General features: G+C 43.1%; 2 protein-coding genes across 2 annotated transcripts in view; one reads left to right on the top strand and one right to left on the bottom strand.

The window, feature by feature from the left end:
* Nucleotides 1-3,510, bottom strand: part of ece2a (endothelin converting enzyme 2a) — an 81,173-nt gene extending 77,663 nt beyond the window's left edge. The window contains exons 1-2 of the mRNA XM_085804262.1: nucleotides 3,368-3,510; nucleotides 1,558-1,722 (exon numbers count right to left, since the gene is read on the bottom strand). Of these exons, the coding sequence (XP_085660388.1) occupies nucleotides 1,558-1,717 (160 nt within the window). The 5' untranslated portion in view covers nucleotides 1,718-1,722; nucleotides 3,368-3,510. The remainder of the gene's footprint in view (nucleotides 1-1,557; nucleotides 1,723-3,367) is intronic.
* Nucleotides 3,511-10,868: 7,358 nt separating this feature from the next.
* On the top strand, nucleotides 10,869-17,964 carry map6d1 (MAP6 domain containing 1). The gene is made up of 3 exons (XM_085805672.1): nucleotides 10,869-11,815; nucleotides 12,697-13,024; nucleotides 17,255-17,964. The coding sequence occupies exons 1-3, from the start codon at nucleotides 11,274-11,276 to the stop codon at nucleotides 17,330-17,332; spliced, it is 948 nt and encodes a 315-aa protein (XP_085661798.1). The 5' UTR covers nucleotides 10,869-11,273; the 3' UTR covers nucleotides 17,333-17,964.
* The last annotated feature ends 290 nt before the right edge of the window (nucleotides 17,965-18,254 follow it).

Below are 18,254 nucleotides of genomic sequence, written 5' to 3'. Positions count from 1 at the left end.
ATCTGTATCTGTACCAGTCTGTCAATGTTCTGACTTTCAGTGCTTCAAAATACATGTACACCTCTGGAGCAGGAGGGCACAAGAAGACCTCCAGGTATAATTAAGTTGTCTGTATGTTGGCACTGTAGCCTTGCAGGAATTAGCAGCACGCACACACACACACACATCACTCCCTGACACAAATTTAACAAACCCCACGACACACACAGACACCGCTGTGCATACATAAACAATGTTCATATCAGCAAGAGATAGACCACCATAGCCCTCTATGCTTCTGTGGAGGTATGACACTATACAGTCTGACAACAAAACACTTCAAAGCGTACAAATCTCCGCAAACTGGCATCTGTCTACAAATTATACACAACAAATAATTAAAAGTACTTCTTCACAGTCTTTTAATTGCCCCAAACCCGTCTGTCAGAGATAATTACAACCCATCAGAAGGATGTCGGTGTGCACAGCTACACCTCAAGGAAAGAAATGCTCATTTTGATCACAACTAAATAAAGCAAATTAAGAGCCACACACACTATAGTCAATGGCTAAAACTATATCAGTGTAAGCAGGCAAATAACAATTTCATGTGCAAACAACAAACAGTTAAATCCTTACTCTGGCTTCAAATGAAAATCAAACCAACAGGACTTGATGCAAAATAAGCACTGAAGAATTAGTGCAAATAGTAACAAACTCCCCACAGCAGCATTTTAGCTCTCAAGGCATTTGCTTTACATTACATGCAGCTCCAGTTCTCTTAACATGGCTATTCTGTTCAGCAGCAAAAACAGTGTTCATGCATCAAATGTGTTTGAATCTCAAAGCTGCAGGGTCATTACAACAAACAAACAGAGAAGGCAGGTACTGCAGGTAGGTGCTGGGTGCAAGAGAACTGCATTTATTTTCAGGAGAACAGTGACAGCTTGTGGACATTTACAGAAACTGCACCCTTATATCGAGGGATTCAACGCACCACAGACAACAAAGTGCTTTTATCAGTAATAAAGGTCAAAGTCTACTCTATATAATTTACAGAGAGAAAGTATAGAAAATAGTCTCGATATCAAGGCTGAAAATGTTTCCATAGCCCAGACTCACACAAACCAAACCAAAGGTTGCTTGCGTGTGAATTTAACAACCTGTGTGGTGCAACAGATAACTGCACATTTTTTTAATATCAACCAGCTTTTTATACCAAGTGATGAGTCAGGACAATGCCATGCAAACAACTGTCCTGGGAGATTTAACCAACAAAGTGATGCTAATGACAGATCTGACAACCACAGTGATGGCATCCGACATTCATAATGATAAATGGTAACTTTCTCACTGACTTGACAGCTACAGATAAAAGGATGACAGGAAATAAGGGACAGAAAAAGAGAGCTGATTTGCAAACACAGGTCCCAGGCTGGACTCAAACCACGGGCGCTGCCAATAGACAACAGCAGCGATCTGTCATATTATATATTGTTATCTGGCATTGTGAGGTGAGAGGATGAAGGGAAGAGGGCACCATCCAAATTGAGTCAGTAAACAGAAAACTATACTCACCAAGCACCAGGATGGAGTCCTCCTTCCTCACGTGTTCCTCAAGAAGGTGCTGGAATTTGGAGAAGCCACCCAACCAATCAAAGCTCCGCTCTGTCTTGTATCTCTCATCCCAGTAGTCAACATCTTTATATCGGGAGTTGTCATCTGGCATGTGCTCCATGCTCTCTGCAACACACAAATATAACCACATTTTTTTTTAAAAAGACATCTAAATAAAAATGTAAATGTTTTCATCCCCCATCACCGTTCATACAAACAGCCATTAGTTATGTAACGTAAGAGAACCCATTCATTTCACACATTCAGTGGTAATTAAACAAACTCACCGAAAAAATTTCAAATTACCAATTACTCCAATAACTAGTATATTTTCAAGTCAAAAGGCCAAATGTCCCCTAATTACAGCTATAGGAGTTTTAAGTTACTGGTTGGACACAAGTCATGATTTCACCTTTGACTCTGGGAGAAGTTCATGCTCATCTTCTAACTTGTCTTAAGTGCTGACAATGATGCACATTGTTGTAAACACGAGTTTACACAGTGGGCTTAATAACTGTTTACACACATTTCACCTACATTACATTCTGTGTCTTTAAGGCTGTGTATTAACCATTTTAACTTGTCATAACACTAACATCTTCAGTGGCAGTGGGGAAGCTGATGGTGACTCATGTAGCTCAAGCCCCAAACATTTTAGGTTTATATAACTTTATCTTTGTGACATTTCCCTTTAGTCTCTTTGACCTGGCCAGCAAATCGATGGGAGCTCTATTACTGGGGAAATGTCCCCATCTATAGGTCCACCTGACAGCTTATGTCATCAGGCTTGACGCAAGAGGGGTGATGATGTCATTTACGGTGTGCACATCATCGGAAAGGCTGAGCCAGCAGGGAAAATGAGTGGACAAGGAGCCAGGAGAGGAGGAGGAGTGGAGGATTGGTGCAAAGAGGGAGAGAAGTGGATTGTGGATTGAAGTGGATGTGAATTTAGGGAGTGAAAAAGAGAGAAGGAAGAGACAGAGAGGAAATGATGAAGGAGAGAATGGGAAACCAGGTGTTAAAGCATGTGGAGAGGAAGAGGAAGAGGAATTAGATTTTAAAAAATGTGCTGACGTTAAAGGAGTGAAGAGCAGAGCAGAGGTGCCAGGAGCAGGTGTAAGAGAAGAAGAAATGCATTTTATCTTTTTTAACATGATAAAGAGAGAGAGTGAGAGAGGAAGAAAAGAGAAAATGACCAGGAGCAGATCAAAGTCAGTACAGTAGTACAAACTGCTGTTCCCTGAAGAAAGATAATGTTGTTGTTGTTTTTGTATTTCTCCTTCTGTATTGAAGATAACATTTATTTAGCATTGTTGCGGATTCTCGATTTGCAGCACAGTTACAGTGACATGGATTCAAAGGTAGATTATCCGGATAAACATTTAGCCTATTACTTCTGGCCCAGAGACCCAGCTCAGCTGCTCCCCAGTGTTTACAAAGTCTGGCTCCGCCCCTGTCTAAGTTGGTTGACTGTTACCTGGAGGCTGGCACTAGCATAGGACATTTAAAATACGAACTCGACGGATAATGAAAACGTTTACGTGCATTTTCTGGGTTTGTTTTGTGCTCTTGAACCTCCCTCTCCACACACAGCAACATTACATAGTCACACCGGGGTTGTAGCACAGCGCATGCGGGGCTGAGTGTAAGTTGGAGCCGCATACTGCTCAGCTCTCACCGCCGCTTCAGTTTAGTGCATTTACATGATTACTGACAACACTTCCTACACACTGTGTGCTTGTTATTACACGTTATCCATTCATTTACTTACGGCATCCACGTCCACGCCTGTAATGGTTTCTTTTTCTTTTAAAAAAGGCGGCTCGTGCGTTTGAACGTCCACGTGTTGTGGTAAAGCAGAGAGCTCGTGCCTCCAACCGGAAGTTCCCGTTCACGCAGCTCCAGCGAAACTAACGTGACCCCGATATAAAAGCTAAAAAAGTGATTTGTGAAATTAGGGTTAGTATGAGAGAAATGTTTTCTCGCTGTGTTCTGGTTCTGGTTTGGTGAATGTTTGAGAGGAGGCGGAGCGACATGAATTAACACTTTAGTGTTTTACTCGTGTTCTAATATTTTTCTGCCTGTCAAAATAAAGTCCGCTTCCGATTCAGGATAGGAGAAGGTTCAGGGAAACCTAACCTTGATTTAGGCTATTAAAGCAAGTTAGACACCCAAATAAAACATAAATGTAAATAGCCTGAATAAACAAAGATAGCTATAAATAAATTAAATCCAGGCCTGGAGAATGCTTTAATTAAAACAAACAAACAAACAAAAAATATTAATTTGAAATAATTGTGTAATCTTTTATAGGCTACAATTAAAATAAAGCCATTGACTTCTCTCTTAACACACAGATTTAATGATAAATACATTGTATGGATCATCTCATGCTTGTTTTGGAAAATTAGTAATTAAGTGAAACCAGATCAGACCACCAGAAGTTTAGTCGATTCACACAGTCTCAAGTTAGATCTGTCATTTTCTCACTAGTAGGCCTGCTACAAGGAAGTGTGACTATTCTCCTGATGTCAACTGTAGCTACCCATCAGGTCTATTTAATCTAATGTTTTTCTTTTAATGTTTGTCTTTCTTTCCCAGTGATCGCCTTTGAAGAGACTTCCAAAACAGGATCTTTTGGATCTGTGAAATACTGAAATGCTGCATGCAGAGTTCCTCACAGAGTTCAGTGCAATCAAATGCTGCCTCACCAAACTCTGTATGTGTTCAATGTCTGTAATTTCACAAGTCAACTACTAGAGTCCAGTCATATCCAGCTTCTGGAGCCACTTTGCCAGCAGGAACATCTCTCTATCTATCTCTCTCTCTCTCTCTCTCTCTCTCTCTCTCTCTCTCTCTCTCTCTCTCTCTCTCTCTCTCTCTCTCTCTCTCAATTCAATATCAATTTCACAAGCTTTATTGGCATGACTATCATTACAATATTGCCAAAGTGTTACAAAAATGGTAAAATAACACATACAACATAAATAAATAAACAGATAATATAATAATAAAGATGATACTAATGAACAAACAGTGTAGATATCATTTAGCAGGTAAAACTCAACAGGAGCAGGAGCAGCTGCTCATAGAGGAGCTCATGTTGAGCAGCTCTTCTCTCTTTTTGTGACAGGCACAAACATATTTTTGCTGCTTCTAAAGCAGTGGCTCTTTGTTCTCCTGACAAATGACAGAATTTGTCCTGGTCTGAGAGTTGGGTGAAGTTTGGTGTTGTTAGTGTGATGTTAGTGTATGTCTGTGTTCTGATGTGTGTGTATGAGTCACAGTGCAGCAGGAAGTGCTGCTCTGTCTCCACCTCTCTATGTGGACAGAGCTGACAGAGGCGCTGGTCTCTGGGCAGCCAGGTCTGTCTGTAGCGGCCGCTCTCTAAAGCCAGGCTGTGGACGCTGAGTCTGTACATAGTCAAGGTTTTCCTCAGTCTGGGGTCAGTTACTGAACTCAGGTAATCTGCCATGGAGTAGTCTCTGTTTAGGGCCAAATAGCATTGCAGTTTGCTTTGGGTTTTGGTTGTACATGTCCAATAGTTGATGTAATTGTCTTTTTGTTTTTCTATAATATGGGGCCGGATTGTGTGAGGGTGGTCTTGGTGCTCGGTGCTGGTGGAGCTGAGCCTGTGGACCAGCTGGCTGAGGGGACTCCTGTCTTTGCTCTCCTCTTGGCACTGCAGGGCTTTGTAGTGGTAGGAGTTGGGGTCGCTGACTTTGAGGTGTTGGTAGAATTTTATTGCTCTTTTTTTGGATCCGAATTATAAGGGGAAATTGGCCTAATTCAGCTCTGCATCCATTATTGGGGGTGTTCCTATGGACTTTGAGAATGCTTTTGCAAATCTCGGTATGCAGGCTTTCGATCGGGTGTTTGTCCCATTTCTCAAAGTCTTGGCCCGGGTTACAAGAGGACCCCACACTTCACTTCCATATAATATAATAGGTTCAATTACAGATTTAAATATTTTGATCCAGACTCTAACAGGGATATCAGTGGATGAGGATTTTTTAATGGACCAAAAAGCTCTTCTGCCCTTGTCTCGCAGATCGTTAATGGCCAGATTGAAATTTCCTGTGGCTGTAATGTTTAATCCGAGGTATGTGTAGCTCTGTGTGTGTTGTATGTCTGTAGAGTCCAGGAGGAACCTGTGTTGGTCTTTCTGACACTTGGGTCGTTTCTGGAAGACCATGACTCTGGTTTTGTCCAGGTTAATGGTCAGGGCCCAGGTCTGACAGAACTTTTGCACATGATCTAATTGCTTTTGTAAAGCCTCCTTAGATGGAGCGAGCAGGATTAGATCATCTGCAAAGAGTAGACACTTGACTTCAGTGTCAGAGAGGGTGAGACCAGGGATGTCTGACTCTACCAGGGATTTGGCCAAATCATCAATGTAAATATTGAAGAGGGTGGGGCTGAGACTGCAGCCCTGCTTCACCCCTCTACTTTGGGGGAAGAAGTCGGTTTCCATGATTCCAATTTTTACAGCACATTGATTATTTATGTACATTGTCTTGATTGTGTCATAGGTTTTTCCCCCAATACCCTTTTCTAGTAGTTTCAGAAACAGACCATGATGCCAAATTGAGTCGAATGCTTTCTTGAAATCTACAAAACAAGAGAAGATTTTGTTTTTGTTCTGGTGGACGTGTTTCTGGATGAGGGTGTGGAGGGTGTAGATGTGGTCAGTGGTTCTGTGTTGTGGAGTGAATCCAATCTGACTCTTGCTCAGGACATTATGTTCCCTGAGGAAGTTTTGCAGACGGCTGTTTAAGATGCTGCAGAACAACTTCCCCAGGTTGCTGCTGACACATATGCCTCTGTAGTTGTTGGGCTCGTACTGTACTTGTCTCCACTTTTATGGATTGGAGTGATAATCCCTTGGCCCCAGGTGTCTGGAAAATGGCCGATGTTCAAGATGATATTAAATAATTTCAGTATGGCAGTCTTGATTTTATGGCTGCCGAACCGAAGCATTTAATTTAAGATGCGATCCGGTCCACTTGCCTCCCTTGGCTGCAGGGCCTGGATCTTGGTCAGTAGCTCCTCTTCACTAATTTCATGATCTAAGTTTTGGTTGTCTTTAACAACTGATTCAAGAGTTTCTAATTTGTTTAGTAGATTATTTTGGTCTGAATTCGGAGTGATTGTACTGTATAGATTTTCAAAGTGTTTTTTCCAAATTTCACCATTTTGAATTGCCAATTCTTCTGTGTGATTTGTTGAATGAATGCCATTTTTTCCAAAAATTATTTGAATCAATGGATTCTTCAATTTCTTCGAGGAGTTGCTGTCCGTGTTGCTTCTTTTTAGTGCTTAGTGTTTTTCTGTATAATTTCAATGATTCACAATAGCAAAGGCGGAGCTTATGATTGTCAGGTTGCCGGTGTTTTTCATTGGATAATTTACGGAGTGTTTTTCTCAGACACCTGCAGTCAGAGTCAAACCACTTTTCATGAGTAGATTTGTTTGAACTGTGATGATGAGGTTTGCTCAGATTGGACAGAAGTGCTGTTTTGTCAAATGTCATTGATATCCCCATCAGCCTGATTGAGGCCATCTTTATTGTGGGGATATTAAGGTGGAGAGAAAATGGTCCAACTTCATTTGGATAGTTGGGTGCCCGATTGCTCTCTGGTAGTCATCTTTGCTGTGACTTGTCCACCTATAAGTCTGTTTGGAGGGGTTGAGTCTGCTGGGCTCTGCTACATGGGGGTCTGTTGGGCTCTTCCTAATGTACAGGGTGATTTTGCTGTGATCTGATAGGGGCGTTAGGGGGCTGACGGTGAATGCTCTTAGATAGGAGGGGTCTAGGTCTGTAATACTATAGTCTACTGTGCTGTTGCCAAGAGGAGAGCTGTATGTGTAGAGACCAAAGGAGTCCCCTCGAAGCCGACTGTTGACTATGTACAGACCCAGCGTGTGACACATCTGCAGCAGTTGATGCCCATTTCTGTTGACTGTTTTGTCTAAATTGTTTCTGTGCTGATGTGGAGGAGGGGGGATGTTGATCTGGCCAGGTGTTTGTCCCCGTGTGTATTTATTAAGTCAGGTTCTGTGCCTGTTCTGGCGTTGAGGTCACCACAGATCAGCACGTTTCCCTGTGTCTGGTAATAGTTGATTTCGTCTTCCAGAATGGTAAAGGTGTTTTCGTTATAGTAAGGGGACTCTGATGGGGGAATAGGTCTTTGTCTGTGGAGACAGCCTCTTTTCTTATTTTGAACCAAATTGAAAAATTTCCTTTTTTGATGAACTCTATTGAATGAGTGAGGTTTGCCTTGTACCAGATCAACATCCCCCCTGAATCTCTGCCTTGGCTTACATTCTTAAGTTTCATGGATGGAAAAAACACTTCTCTATACCCCAGAGGACAACCAGTGGGCATGTCTCCTCTATTCCAAGTTTCCTGCAACACAATGATATTAGATTGTTCTATTTCTCTATTAAAGTCTGGGGTCCTACTCTTAAGGCCAAAAGCCTCTCTCTCTCTCTCTCTCTCTCTCTCACACACACACACACACACACACACGTCTGTCTCTCTGATTTGACACATCACACCATTTTTTTATGAAGGTAAATTATAAACAGTGAGTAGGAGTTACTAGCTTTAAGTATAAACTCCACAAATACTTGTACTTAGCACCCTCCTGTATGGTGGTGTTACTTTTGCTGCGTGCTGGGAAGACCAGGTCCCTGTGATCTGTGAACCAAAAGATCATTGGGGAAATGACTGGATAACTTAACTGAAATCTGTCGATACACCAGGATAGTGTATATTTTTTTTATTTGACTCAAAGAAAAACTGCAACTCATCTCACTTATATCACAAAATATTAATGGGATCGTAAAGTCATTTGCCTGTTAACAACTAAAAAAGAAAATGATATCAGATGTTGTGATTTCATTTAAACAACATTTTTTATGAAAATCAAATTTTAGCAAATGTGCCAAAAGGCCTTATTATTATACAGAACAACATATATAGCCTAACTAATATAACAGTCCAGGTGATGAGGTCATGGTGTCTGGAATATTTTCTTGGCTTGACTTTGAACCATTTAATACTATCAAACATGGTTTAAGTGCCACAGCCTGTAAGTTGCTGAACATGTGCTCCCCTTTCATTTCAATAAAAGTTTGAGGCTCATTATACAATATAATGAAAATGAGATTATGCAATTTTACTTAAAACAAAACACCCTATTACTGAAAAATCTGCAACATTTACAAATCTTATGTGGTAGGACTTTAATCACCTCACCACAACCATATAAATGTAAAAGTTGTATTTTGTAGCACATTGATGATTCAGTATTAATTAATTCATTCAATTCATTTAATACATAACAAGATGAGGTTAACAGTTCTTCCACCACCGCACAGACTAAATCACAGTATGCCGCGTTCCCACCTTTATGGAAATAATGCAAAGAATATGCATAGCAGTTGCACAACTCACTGTGTGGAAGAGTAATGTCATGTTGTCTCCTGCAGGTGGTAGTGTCACACTGATATTTCAAATGTTTTCACTTCCCGGCAAATGCATAAAAGCTGCTTCCAGCTATACCAACAATTTAACCTGGGTCACCCCATTTCATTACGTGTTGTTGAAGGGTCACATTATCACTGAGAGCACAGCAGTGTGAACGAGAGAACCTGAACTTAAAGTTGAAACTTTATAGGGTCGGCGTGATTTATGGGCTGCAGGTGCCTGTTCATCTTCATCAACAAGAGTCGCTTTTTCTGTGTCAGAGCCACCAAAGTGCTTCTTAACAAGTGTGTGAGTTCGCCTCCTCCTTCGAAAGCAGCTCACAGAGGGAAGTTTTTACACCTTCAGTGCATCTAGTCCTGCTCTGTCACTTCCCTCCATTTCACACTCATTGAACCCTAATCAACTGTAATTCTCCACATGCACTTGGACAGTGAGAGCTTTCCTGACTGCAGTCTTTACACTAGCTAAGCCTCCACTTTGTAAAAGAAACCCAGTTATCTCAGAAGAACCAGAGTATCTTCACCATTTCCTCTTCCACTTGAAAGGTAGAGTATTATGGGCAGTTGTGAGCTAAGATGCAATGTGATGTGCTCATAGTTCAAACTTTAAAGTCCACTTCTCTCTCTCTCTCACTTCTTAAAGTAAACCACCCATATAGTTGCAGTCAGCAGGCCCTTTCTTCAATCCTTAAAGTAAACATTGCTTCAATCTGAGGATTTTTCTAAGACACTGACTTTAAAAATATATTTTTTTGAGTGGTCCAAGCTGAGTAGAAACCTGTCTGCAATAAGCCCAAGAAAAAAAACAACACACACAAAACACATGAGGGCCAGAAAGGCTATAATACTCTTAAGCTCTACATGGGCTAAGATACAATGGGGCCATCAAAGCTTTCTGAGGGGAAGCCATGGGGCCCTGATAGTGTCATGATGGATCCCCTATCAGCAAACTCACCCAGGTCCCATATTTTACGTTGTGATAGCAGGAAGAGCAGCTGTTACAAAAAAGTCTGCGTTTTAGTTAAGTGTCCTATAAGCCAGGACAGTGGAAGCCAGCATGTTCAACACCAGAGCCCTGACACCTAAACAGCTAATTCAGCCTTCATTCACAGTTTTTCCAGATGTGTTTATAAGCACACTGGTATTTATAAATCAGTTTTATATTTATTAATAATATTATTTTTAAATAACTTTTTGAATCTATTAAGTGTGTTGCACAGTTTGATTTCTAATTCTAGATTATTCCATTGATTGACTCCTGTAATTGATATACATCTTTGTTTCACATTTGTTCGTACTTTTGCTTTTGTATACACATGAGTCCCTCTTAGTTCATATCTACTGGTTCGGGTCTGAAACATCCTCTGGACACCATCTGGAAGCATATTATTATTTACTTTATACATAATTTGAGCAGTTTTATAGTCCACAAGACCTCAGTGGAAATGAAGCAGGCTGGTGCAACACATGGCCAAAGACTAACAGTGAGAAATGTTGCCAGCCATTTGGAGATACAACATCTCATCATACTCAACAGCTAAGTGGGTGTTTTTTTTTTTAAGTCAAGACAGTCTCCCATTTTTCTTCTTCTCCTTTAATATATGTTTGACGCTGCATCATAATTATGTAACCTTCAGCATACTGGCAACAGTTTAGGTGCAATCATCATTTCAGTGTGTGGTTTAAGTGGAGGAGCCATAAAAACAAGTCAAACAGCTTTCATTGCGCGTGTGGATGCGACTGGTGGTGGAGAGAGGGGGTTAAAAAAAATAATAATAACGGCGATTCTTTGATGCTGAATCCGCTGAGACCGATGCAGACACTCGGGATCCGGTTAGAGATGCGGAGAATAATTTGCCACAGATTCCTCTGCATAGTGGAGGCACTATCACAGACCACGTGAGAGGAATATTCAGTGACGGTCCCCGACAGTCCGGTTCATCTCTGCTGCTGACATGGACTCTTGGACAGTCTACACTCTCAGCTTCCCAGGGACGGACGCGGAGGGAGGGTGGCACTCAGTCTGAATGTAACCTTTGATCTTTCGTCGTTTTCTCTTCTTTTTTTCTGTTCTTCTTTTTCTTTGATTTTTTTTTCTTTTTCTTCTTCTTCTCCCTTCCTCCTCCTCCTCCTCTTGCCTCTCTCCTCCACCAGCAGCCAGAACAGTTCAGAGGGTGGGGGGTATGGCTTGGCCGTGCATCAGCAGAGTGTGCTGCCTGGCTCGCTTCTGGAACCAGTTCGACAAATCGGACCTGTCCGTGCCGCTCACCATCCAGAACTACTCGGACATCGCCGAGCAGGAGGTGCGGTCCGTCACCAAACAGGTCTCCGCCTCGGAGCGCGCACCCGGGAATAACTACTCAGCCCCGGAGCCGCGCGGCGCCGGTTCCCCCCAGGCGCCCGCAGATGGCCCGGGGACCCGTGGATCCTTCAGGGCGAGGAAGGAGCCCAGCTACAAGCCCCGGGAGGACTACCACCCGCCCGGAGTGCCTTTCCCCAGCCTTACCCAATACAAGCAGGATTTCAAACCCTGGCCCATTCCCAGAAAGGAGAATTTCCCTTGGATTAGTAACGGGGGGAGCAGGGCGGACAGTGTTTCGGACAGCCCGGTGAACAGTTGCCACAGCCAGCAGGCGCAACCGGGGGAGAGAGAGGAGCGGGGCAGGGGGCAGAGGTGGGGGGAGCAGCAGCAGGTGACGGAGGAGAGCAAAACCAGCTCCTACAGGTAGGACAACATGGCAACCTCTCTGTGACTTGTTTCAGCACCTGTCGCTGTCCCCTCCATCTGACCGTGGAAGACTCGGAGGTGGAGGAGGGATTGAGGTGGTGGTAGTGATTTGGTAGAGCTTTGATGCTTCCATAGCTGAGTTTTATTGATAGGTCACTGACCTGACCACCTGCAAACCTGCGTATCAACTTATTAAGTCAGGATGTTTGATTTGATGCCTTTTATTTAAGGTTTGTGGTCAGGAGGGAACCTTACCTTGATGGCTGGGAACTAAGAAATGTTGACTTTCAGCCCCCTGTCATAGGTTCCTATGTGAATTAGGCTACAATGGGTGCTTCTTTATTCTCTTCCTCTTTATTAGAGGTTATAAGAAATAAAACTTGTTTTACTATCAAGAAACAAGAATTTGAGGGAAAAATTTTGTCTATGACCTCTCAGATTTAACTTATGACCTCTTGAGTGAGGTGATCCAGCTGCCCTCATTGGGAAATGAGTGATTTAGAGATATTACAATAACCTCTAGAGATTAAAGGGGCACTCTGGTGATTTTATTCATCGGCCAAGCTCCAAACAAAGTGGATCCAACACTTCAATAATGATGCTTGATAGTATCTTTCATTAAACCCTCTCGGGCTGGTGAACATCACCACCTTGTAGACTTTGATTGCCTCAAGTACAATCTAACTCTGATGACATAATCTAATAGACTTTAGGGAGCTTATAATAAAATATAGGAAAAGTAAACTGAGAAAGATTGGATGGAGTGGCCCCATTAAATCACCTTTGCCCCATAGGCCAGTGTTTCAAAACAAGTCTGACTCCAAACGTCTGCCTGTACTGAGCCTCCGTCAGCCTCTGATGCTTCCCTCTTCCTCCAGGCAAGAGTACAGGCCTTGGACGGGAGCGAAACCAGCCAAAAGTGCAAGGAAAAATCCTCCAGCTCAATACTCCAGTCCTGGGACAGAGGCCACCCATGTCCCACGAGAGACCAGCTACCAGGCTGCCTACAGTGGGGAGGTCCACAGGTCCATAGGGCCGCATCAGGCGGAGCAAATCATCCCATCTGCTGCCTCCAACATACAACCTGTTGCCATCCCCCAGCCCATCCCAGCTGCCGTGCTGGTTGGCGGTGCACCCAGCCACCCCGGCCTCCAGCAGAGCGTCCTGCCTGAGAGGCCTGAGTTCAGTAGAACAACCAAAGGAGAGGTAAGCAGAGACAGCGACGTTGTTCAAAATGTGTAGTCATGATACGCTGAAGCAAAACCCAGTGTCAGTCATTCAGCTGGAGGAGTGATGTTATGCATTTTACTAAAAGGAGCTTCAACGAGCTCTTTAAAAAAGCGCTACGGCGTGTTCCTCCTGAAAGTCATCTTCACTCATCTCCCCGGTGGCCTGTTGCTGTCGGAGCGTCTCAGAAAAGTGATACAGCATTCTGTCCCTAAGCAGCTCAAAGTGACCCAGCTGTTTAAAACAGGCCATTTTCTGTGTTAGGTAACACTCTGCTGGTGCTACACTCATTACTTTGACCTGAATAGAACAAGCGCGACGAGAATAAAGAAGGGAATGAGTAATACTTCCAGCTGTGCTCCATTTTGGTCACAAATTTAAAAACAAACCCGCAGACAAATATTCTGACATCTGTCTAAAAAAATTATCTCTGATGAAGGCTACACGGAAACGCATGAGTACTTCATTGTCCTAGTTGTGTAATTGCAACATCTGTCAAACCCTAAACCACTACTGTATGTATTTAGATGCCGATTTCATCAAGCTACAGCAGAACTTGGGCATGAACATGAAAGCAAATGACAGCCAATACAAATTTGATTACTTTACCTTGATATTTTGATATTTTTAGGGCCTTGACAGCAAGCAAATGCACAAAAAATGTCTTTTTCAATGTGGCCCAGTGACAAAATGATGGAATCACTCAGATATTCACACAATTGAACAGCAAGACGGAAATATAAAGCAAAGGTAACTGCAACAAGGAGAGAGGATTTGCCCAGGGAACTCGTGGGTTCAGTCAGGTTGTACCAGATTAATACAGGATAGACTGGGCAAGGGGACATACCCCCCCTCTTTCCAATGTCCCCTCTCCTCAGGTCAGCTGTTGTGCGACAGTAAGTGAGACAGTTTTTGGGAATCTCCAGAGGTTTAGTGCCATCCCTCCTCCCGCCGCCCACACCACTCTGTGCCATCTGCCAGAGGAGAGCTGGACCAGGTCAGGCTGGTTTGTTTCAGTCTTTGCACATAAAAATCTCACACTGTACGATACCAGGGAAGACTATAGGAAATGTGTTTGTGGGGGGAAAAGCAGTGTTTTCTTTCTTCTCTCCAAGAGAAAGAGAAAGACACCCTTCTGGTTATTTGCATAATTTTGTCGGCATAATAATGACGGCTCTATTAAGCTGTTATGTCCCTCAGTGATGGAGGTCGAAGTGAGAGATGTCAATGGCAGGACACAGACGCTATTAATAATCCTGGCCCAGTTGGAGTGAGAGTTCACGGTATATTAAGTGTGTTCAGCTGTGAGACTGAACACTGCAGTCAATATTACACACACACACACACACACACGTATACTGTACGTGCATGTTTATTATGCTGTTTTTCATTATTCAGGCCTTTCATCGGTCATACCACAATATGCCAGAGTGACACAAACCGGCCTGGCAGCAAATCAAGTTGATCTTAGATAATCCACCCCTGTCACCACTGGCCCACTCACTGCCAACTCATTATTGACTCACCATCCCCCTGCAGAGGTGTCTGACCAAGCATTACACATCCCACTCCAGTATGTATTACACTGGGTCATGGTGCTCTGCTGGTATTTTTGAGGCCATTTTCAGTTTTTGATGCCATTCTGTAAAAAAAAAAATATTAAAAAAATACTGGACTGTACGAAACTGTGTTAGTTCCAGCTTCTTCATTTACGTAGTGTGGAGCAGGGCGGCTGATTCAAAGCGACTGGCTGTGTCTATTCATTAAAAGATTTAATGGTTAAGACCCAAATAAGCTGCTGAAATCAAAATCAATCTGCTCTTGGTGATAAAGGAGTTGGGCAGCCATGAAATTCTCATCATTGCTCAAATCAATCTATCAAATTGCATGCTCCCCCACCTGTAACAGATAAAATCCATCTCAACAGATAAAAGCCGTCTCTAATTTTATGATGTGCAGATGACAATTGAGCGATTAGAAAGCTGTGTTTTCTTGAACTCACTGAACCCAGAAACCCAATTTAAAACATCCCAGTGAGAGGTTGTTGTGAGCTGTCAAGAGGAAAGAATGAACCTGTGTTAAACCTGAAGCCCAGCTTGTCTGGCTTAAATGGGTGCAGTTCTGAACCATCAGCACAGTGTGTTTATGTGTGTGTGTAATCATGGGGCCGGCAAGCACAACACAAGGCAAACAGATTTGTGAGGATGGGCTGTTTAATCCGCAGTGTGTGTCAGGGATGAGCGAGACAAAAACCGCTGAATGGGGAACAGGTTTAGCACGCAGACTGGAAACCTCAGCAGGAAAAGTCGTCTCACAACAAATTCTTGGTTGTTTTACAGTCCGCTTAAGAGGCGGCGCTTCCCCTCAGATTTAGGACTGTGCTCCCAGAGCTCACGGACAACCCTGTTTAACTTCTGCATCCAGCATGCTGTGCGTTTTCTCGCGGCAGTGACACAGTCGTTAACGGCGGAGGGATGGAAACGCTGCTTTGCACTGTAAAAACAGATTTAGGGCAGCCCGAGGTGCTCTTTCCTGTTGCCCCCGTTATCACAGCTTCCTCCTCCTCAGCCAACCAGTGACAGGGCCACAGGGGGTCAGAGGGTGATATGGGTGGTTAACTTGTCGGCTGAATACTGAGAAGACCAACATCCAGGCTTGGGGCGTCCAGATCAACTGCTCTGATAAGTAACTTCACATTTCCTGTTTGGACAACCAATCACAACCACTACAAAGAGACACACAGCGACAACAGTGAGACACAAAACGTCTAGAAGGACTTGCAAAATGGCAGCAACAAGATGCAAAACGACCACAGACACAAAATGACTTCAAAAGAATGTAGGCTGTGTTCTGTGCTTCTTTCAGTTTGGGGGTCATGCTTCTAAATATATGCAGGAAAGGAGGGGTGGGGGGTCCATTGTCTCATAAACTGCCCTGTAGGCAATGTGGAGTGACAAATGGCAGCAAATTATTGAAATTATTTCACATTAGAATATTTAAAGTTGTTTATTTGGCGTTCATTAGACTGAATAAAATCATGGCCCTATTAATGTCTGAACACTTAAAAAAAATTTAAAAAAACAGGATCACAAATGTGCCATCCTTCTCCAAAGCTGTGCCACATTCAACACATTCGTTTCCCAAACCCTCCCCTGCTGTTACCATCCATTGTTTTGCTCTCTTTCTCTCTCTCTCACCGTCTTTTGCTTTCCTATCCTCCCCCTTTTACGTCTCTATCCCCAAAGCCAGACTTTCTCTCTTGTTTTCCTCTCCCCTTTTCTTTCACTTGGACCTCTTCCCTTTTCCCACGCTGCCCAGGACTACAGAAACTGTGTCCTGTGCCAAATTGGCAGGGCACTAGCAGGGAGGAGAGGAGAGGAGAGGGATTGCATTAAGAGAAAGACAAAAGACAGCTGAGGGGGAAAGAGACAAGAGTAGGGAGCGAGACAAGGTGAGAGGAACGAGATGCAGCGTGTGATAGATAGGTGACTGAGAGTGAGAGGATGCGGAAAGAGGGGGAGGGGGAAATAGAGTACACCAGTTGATGAATTATCTGTTGAAGTGCAATGTTGCAGTATTCTTTGGCACCAATCTAATTTAGGAGAGGCAGACCTGGCTGCTTCACAGAGCAGAAAAAAAGTATGTGTGTATGTGTGTGTGTGTGTGTGTGTTTGTGCATGTGGGGAGGAGGTGAGCAAACTCGCACACCAATCTGACTCGCTGAACAACATGTACTGCCTTTTCCTGCCACCCACAGCGCCCGTATAGTCACATTCAAAGTGCTGCTGGGACAGCAAGCCGACAACCTCTCCAAAGACTGACAAATAAAAAAAAGCTGACACACTCCACAGCAACGCAAAGTAAACTGAAGTGCTGGAGTGCTTTTCACTGATAGATCTAATAATTGCTAGAGAGAATAGAATATGGGCAACTTTTACATCTATTAATTAATTACAGTCCAGGCAGATTTTGGCCCGGGCTTTGGGAACAGCTGCCGTCAGCAGCTCTTACCAGCAAGTAGCGATGCAGTCGGTGCTGCCTGCTCTCTTGACGGCAGACCTGATGCTTTCTGACGGCACAGGCCCGACCAGTCTCCTCTCATTTCACGGGGCCCAGTGTGAACACCGCAGCTGCTGCCCTCTCCGGTTTCATCGCTCTGATCACCTTAAAAGCTGCTGTTATACCTGTCCTCCTCTCTCTTTCTCTCAGGAACATCTGGTGAGGACCAAGCTCCCTCCAAACCCATCTGCTGTCTTTCAAAGTGGATCAAGGGTCTTCAACATCTGAGGGCTGCTCCCCATTTCCAACCATTCCACTTTGACCGGTTTCATTTTTAAAGGAATCCACCACACGGGAGTGTTTTCAGTCCATTCCACAAACACAAGAATCTATGCAAAGGGAATGTATTGTTGTGAAGCCTGTGGAGCGTCAGTCTCCTAAAAGTGGAGATAGATAAATAGATAACCCCCCTGCCCCTCCCTTTTACACTCCCCCTCCCCCTTGTTGCTATGGAAATGAATATGCATGAAACAAAAATAGTTTTGAAACAAGCTTTTTTGTTTGTTTTTTGTTTTTTTGCGGTAATAGACGCACAAGAAACTGGCTGCTGTGTGTTTGTATGTGTTAGTTTGTGTGTGTGAGTGTGTGTGCAAATGCTGACTTGTCCTTTTATTGTATATAATGTTGAGTCTGCTCCAATAATGAATGACAAGTTGTTTGCTTTAGACTTCTCTGTTGCCCTTCGGTGTTGCTTGAAATCTGCTCGAAAATAAGTTATTTCCTCAGTATTCCCTTAGTTTACTATTTTGGAAAAGTCTTGTTCGGTCACTTATTTTGTTAAACTATTGTTAAAGAAAAAAAGAACAAATATATAATGTAATGAAATGAAAATAAAAGAATATTAGGTTCTTAGCACTTTCTATCTGGTGTGATCTGGCTCTTTTTCTCAGCTGGATTTCTTTTTTTTTTTACAGCATCACACTGTTCTAGGTGGTATTATTAGTATTGAATGAATAGAGCAATGATGATAATTAACTGCTATTATTCCAAAAGGTCAGGAAATGTGAGTATAGATGTTAGAAATTTGTCTTGAGTACATGACAAAAGCAAGAAGATTGTTATCTTAGCTTATAGTATACAGACTGAAAGAAGAGTCACCCCACTGGTATGTCACTAATTTAAATGCCTGGTTGTTGTTGTCGTTGTTATT

Source organism: Trachurus japonicus, chromosome 17 (genome assembly GCF_045865225.1).
Source record: "Trachurus japonicus isolate A0001 chromosome 17, Traja_1.0".
NCBI classification, from domain to species: Eukaryota; Metazoa; Chordata; class Actinopteri; order Carangiformes; family Carangidae; genus Trachurus; species Trachurus japonicus.
This window is presented reverse-complemented; position numbering and strand designations above follow the sequence as displayed.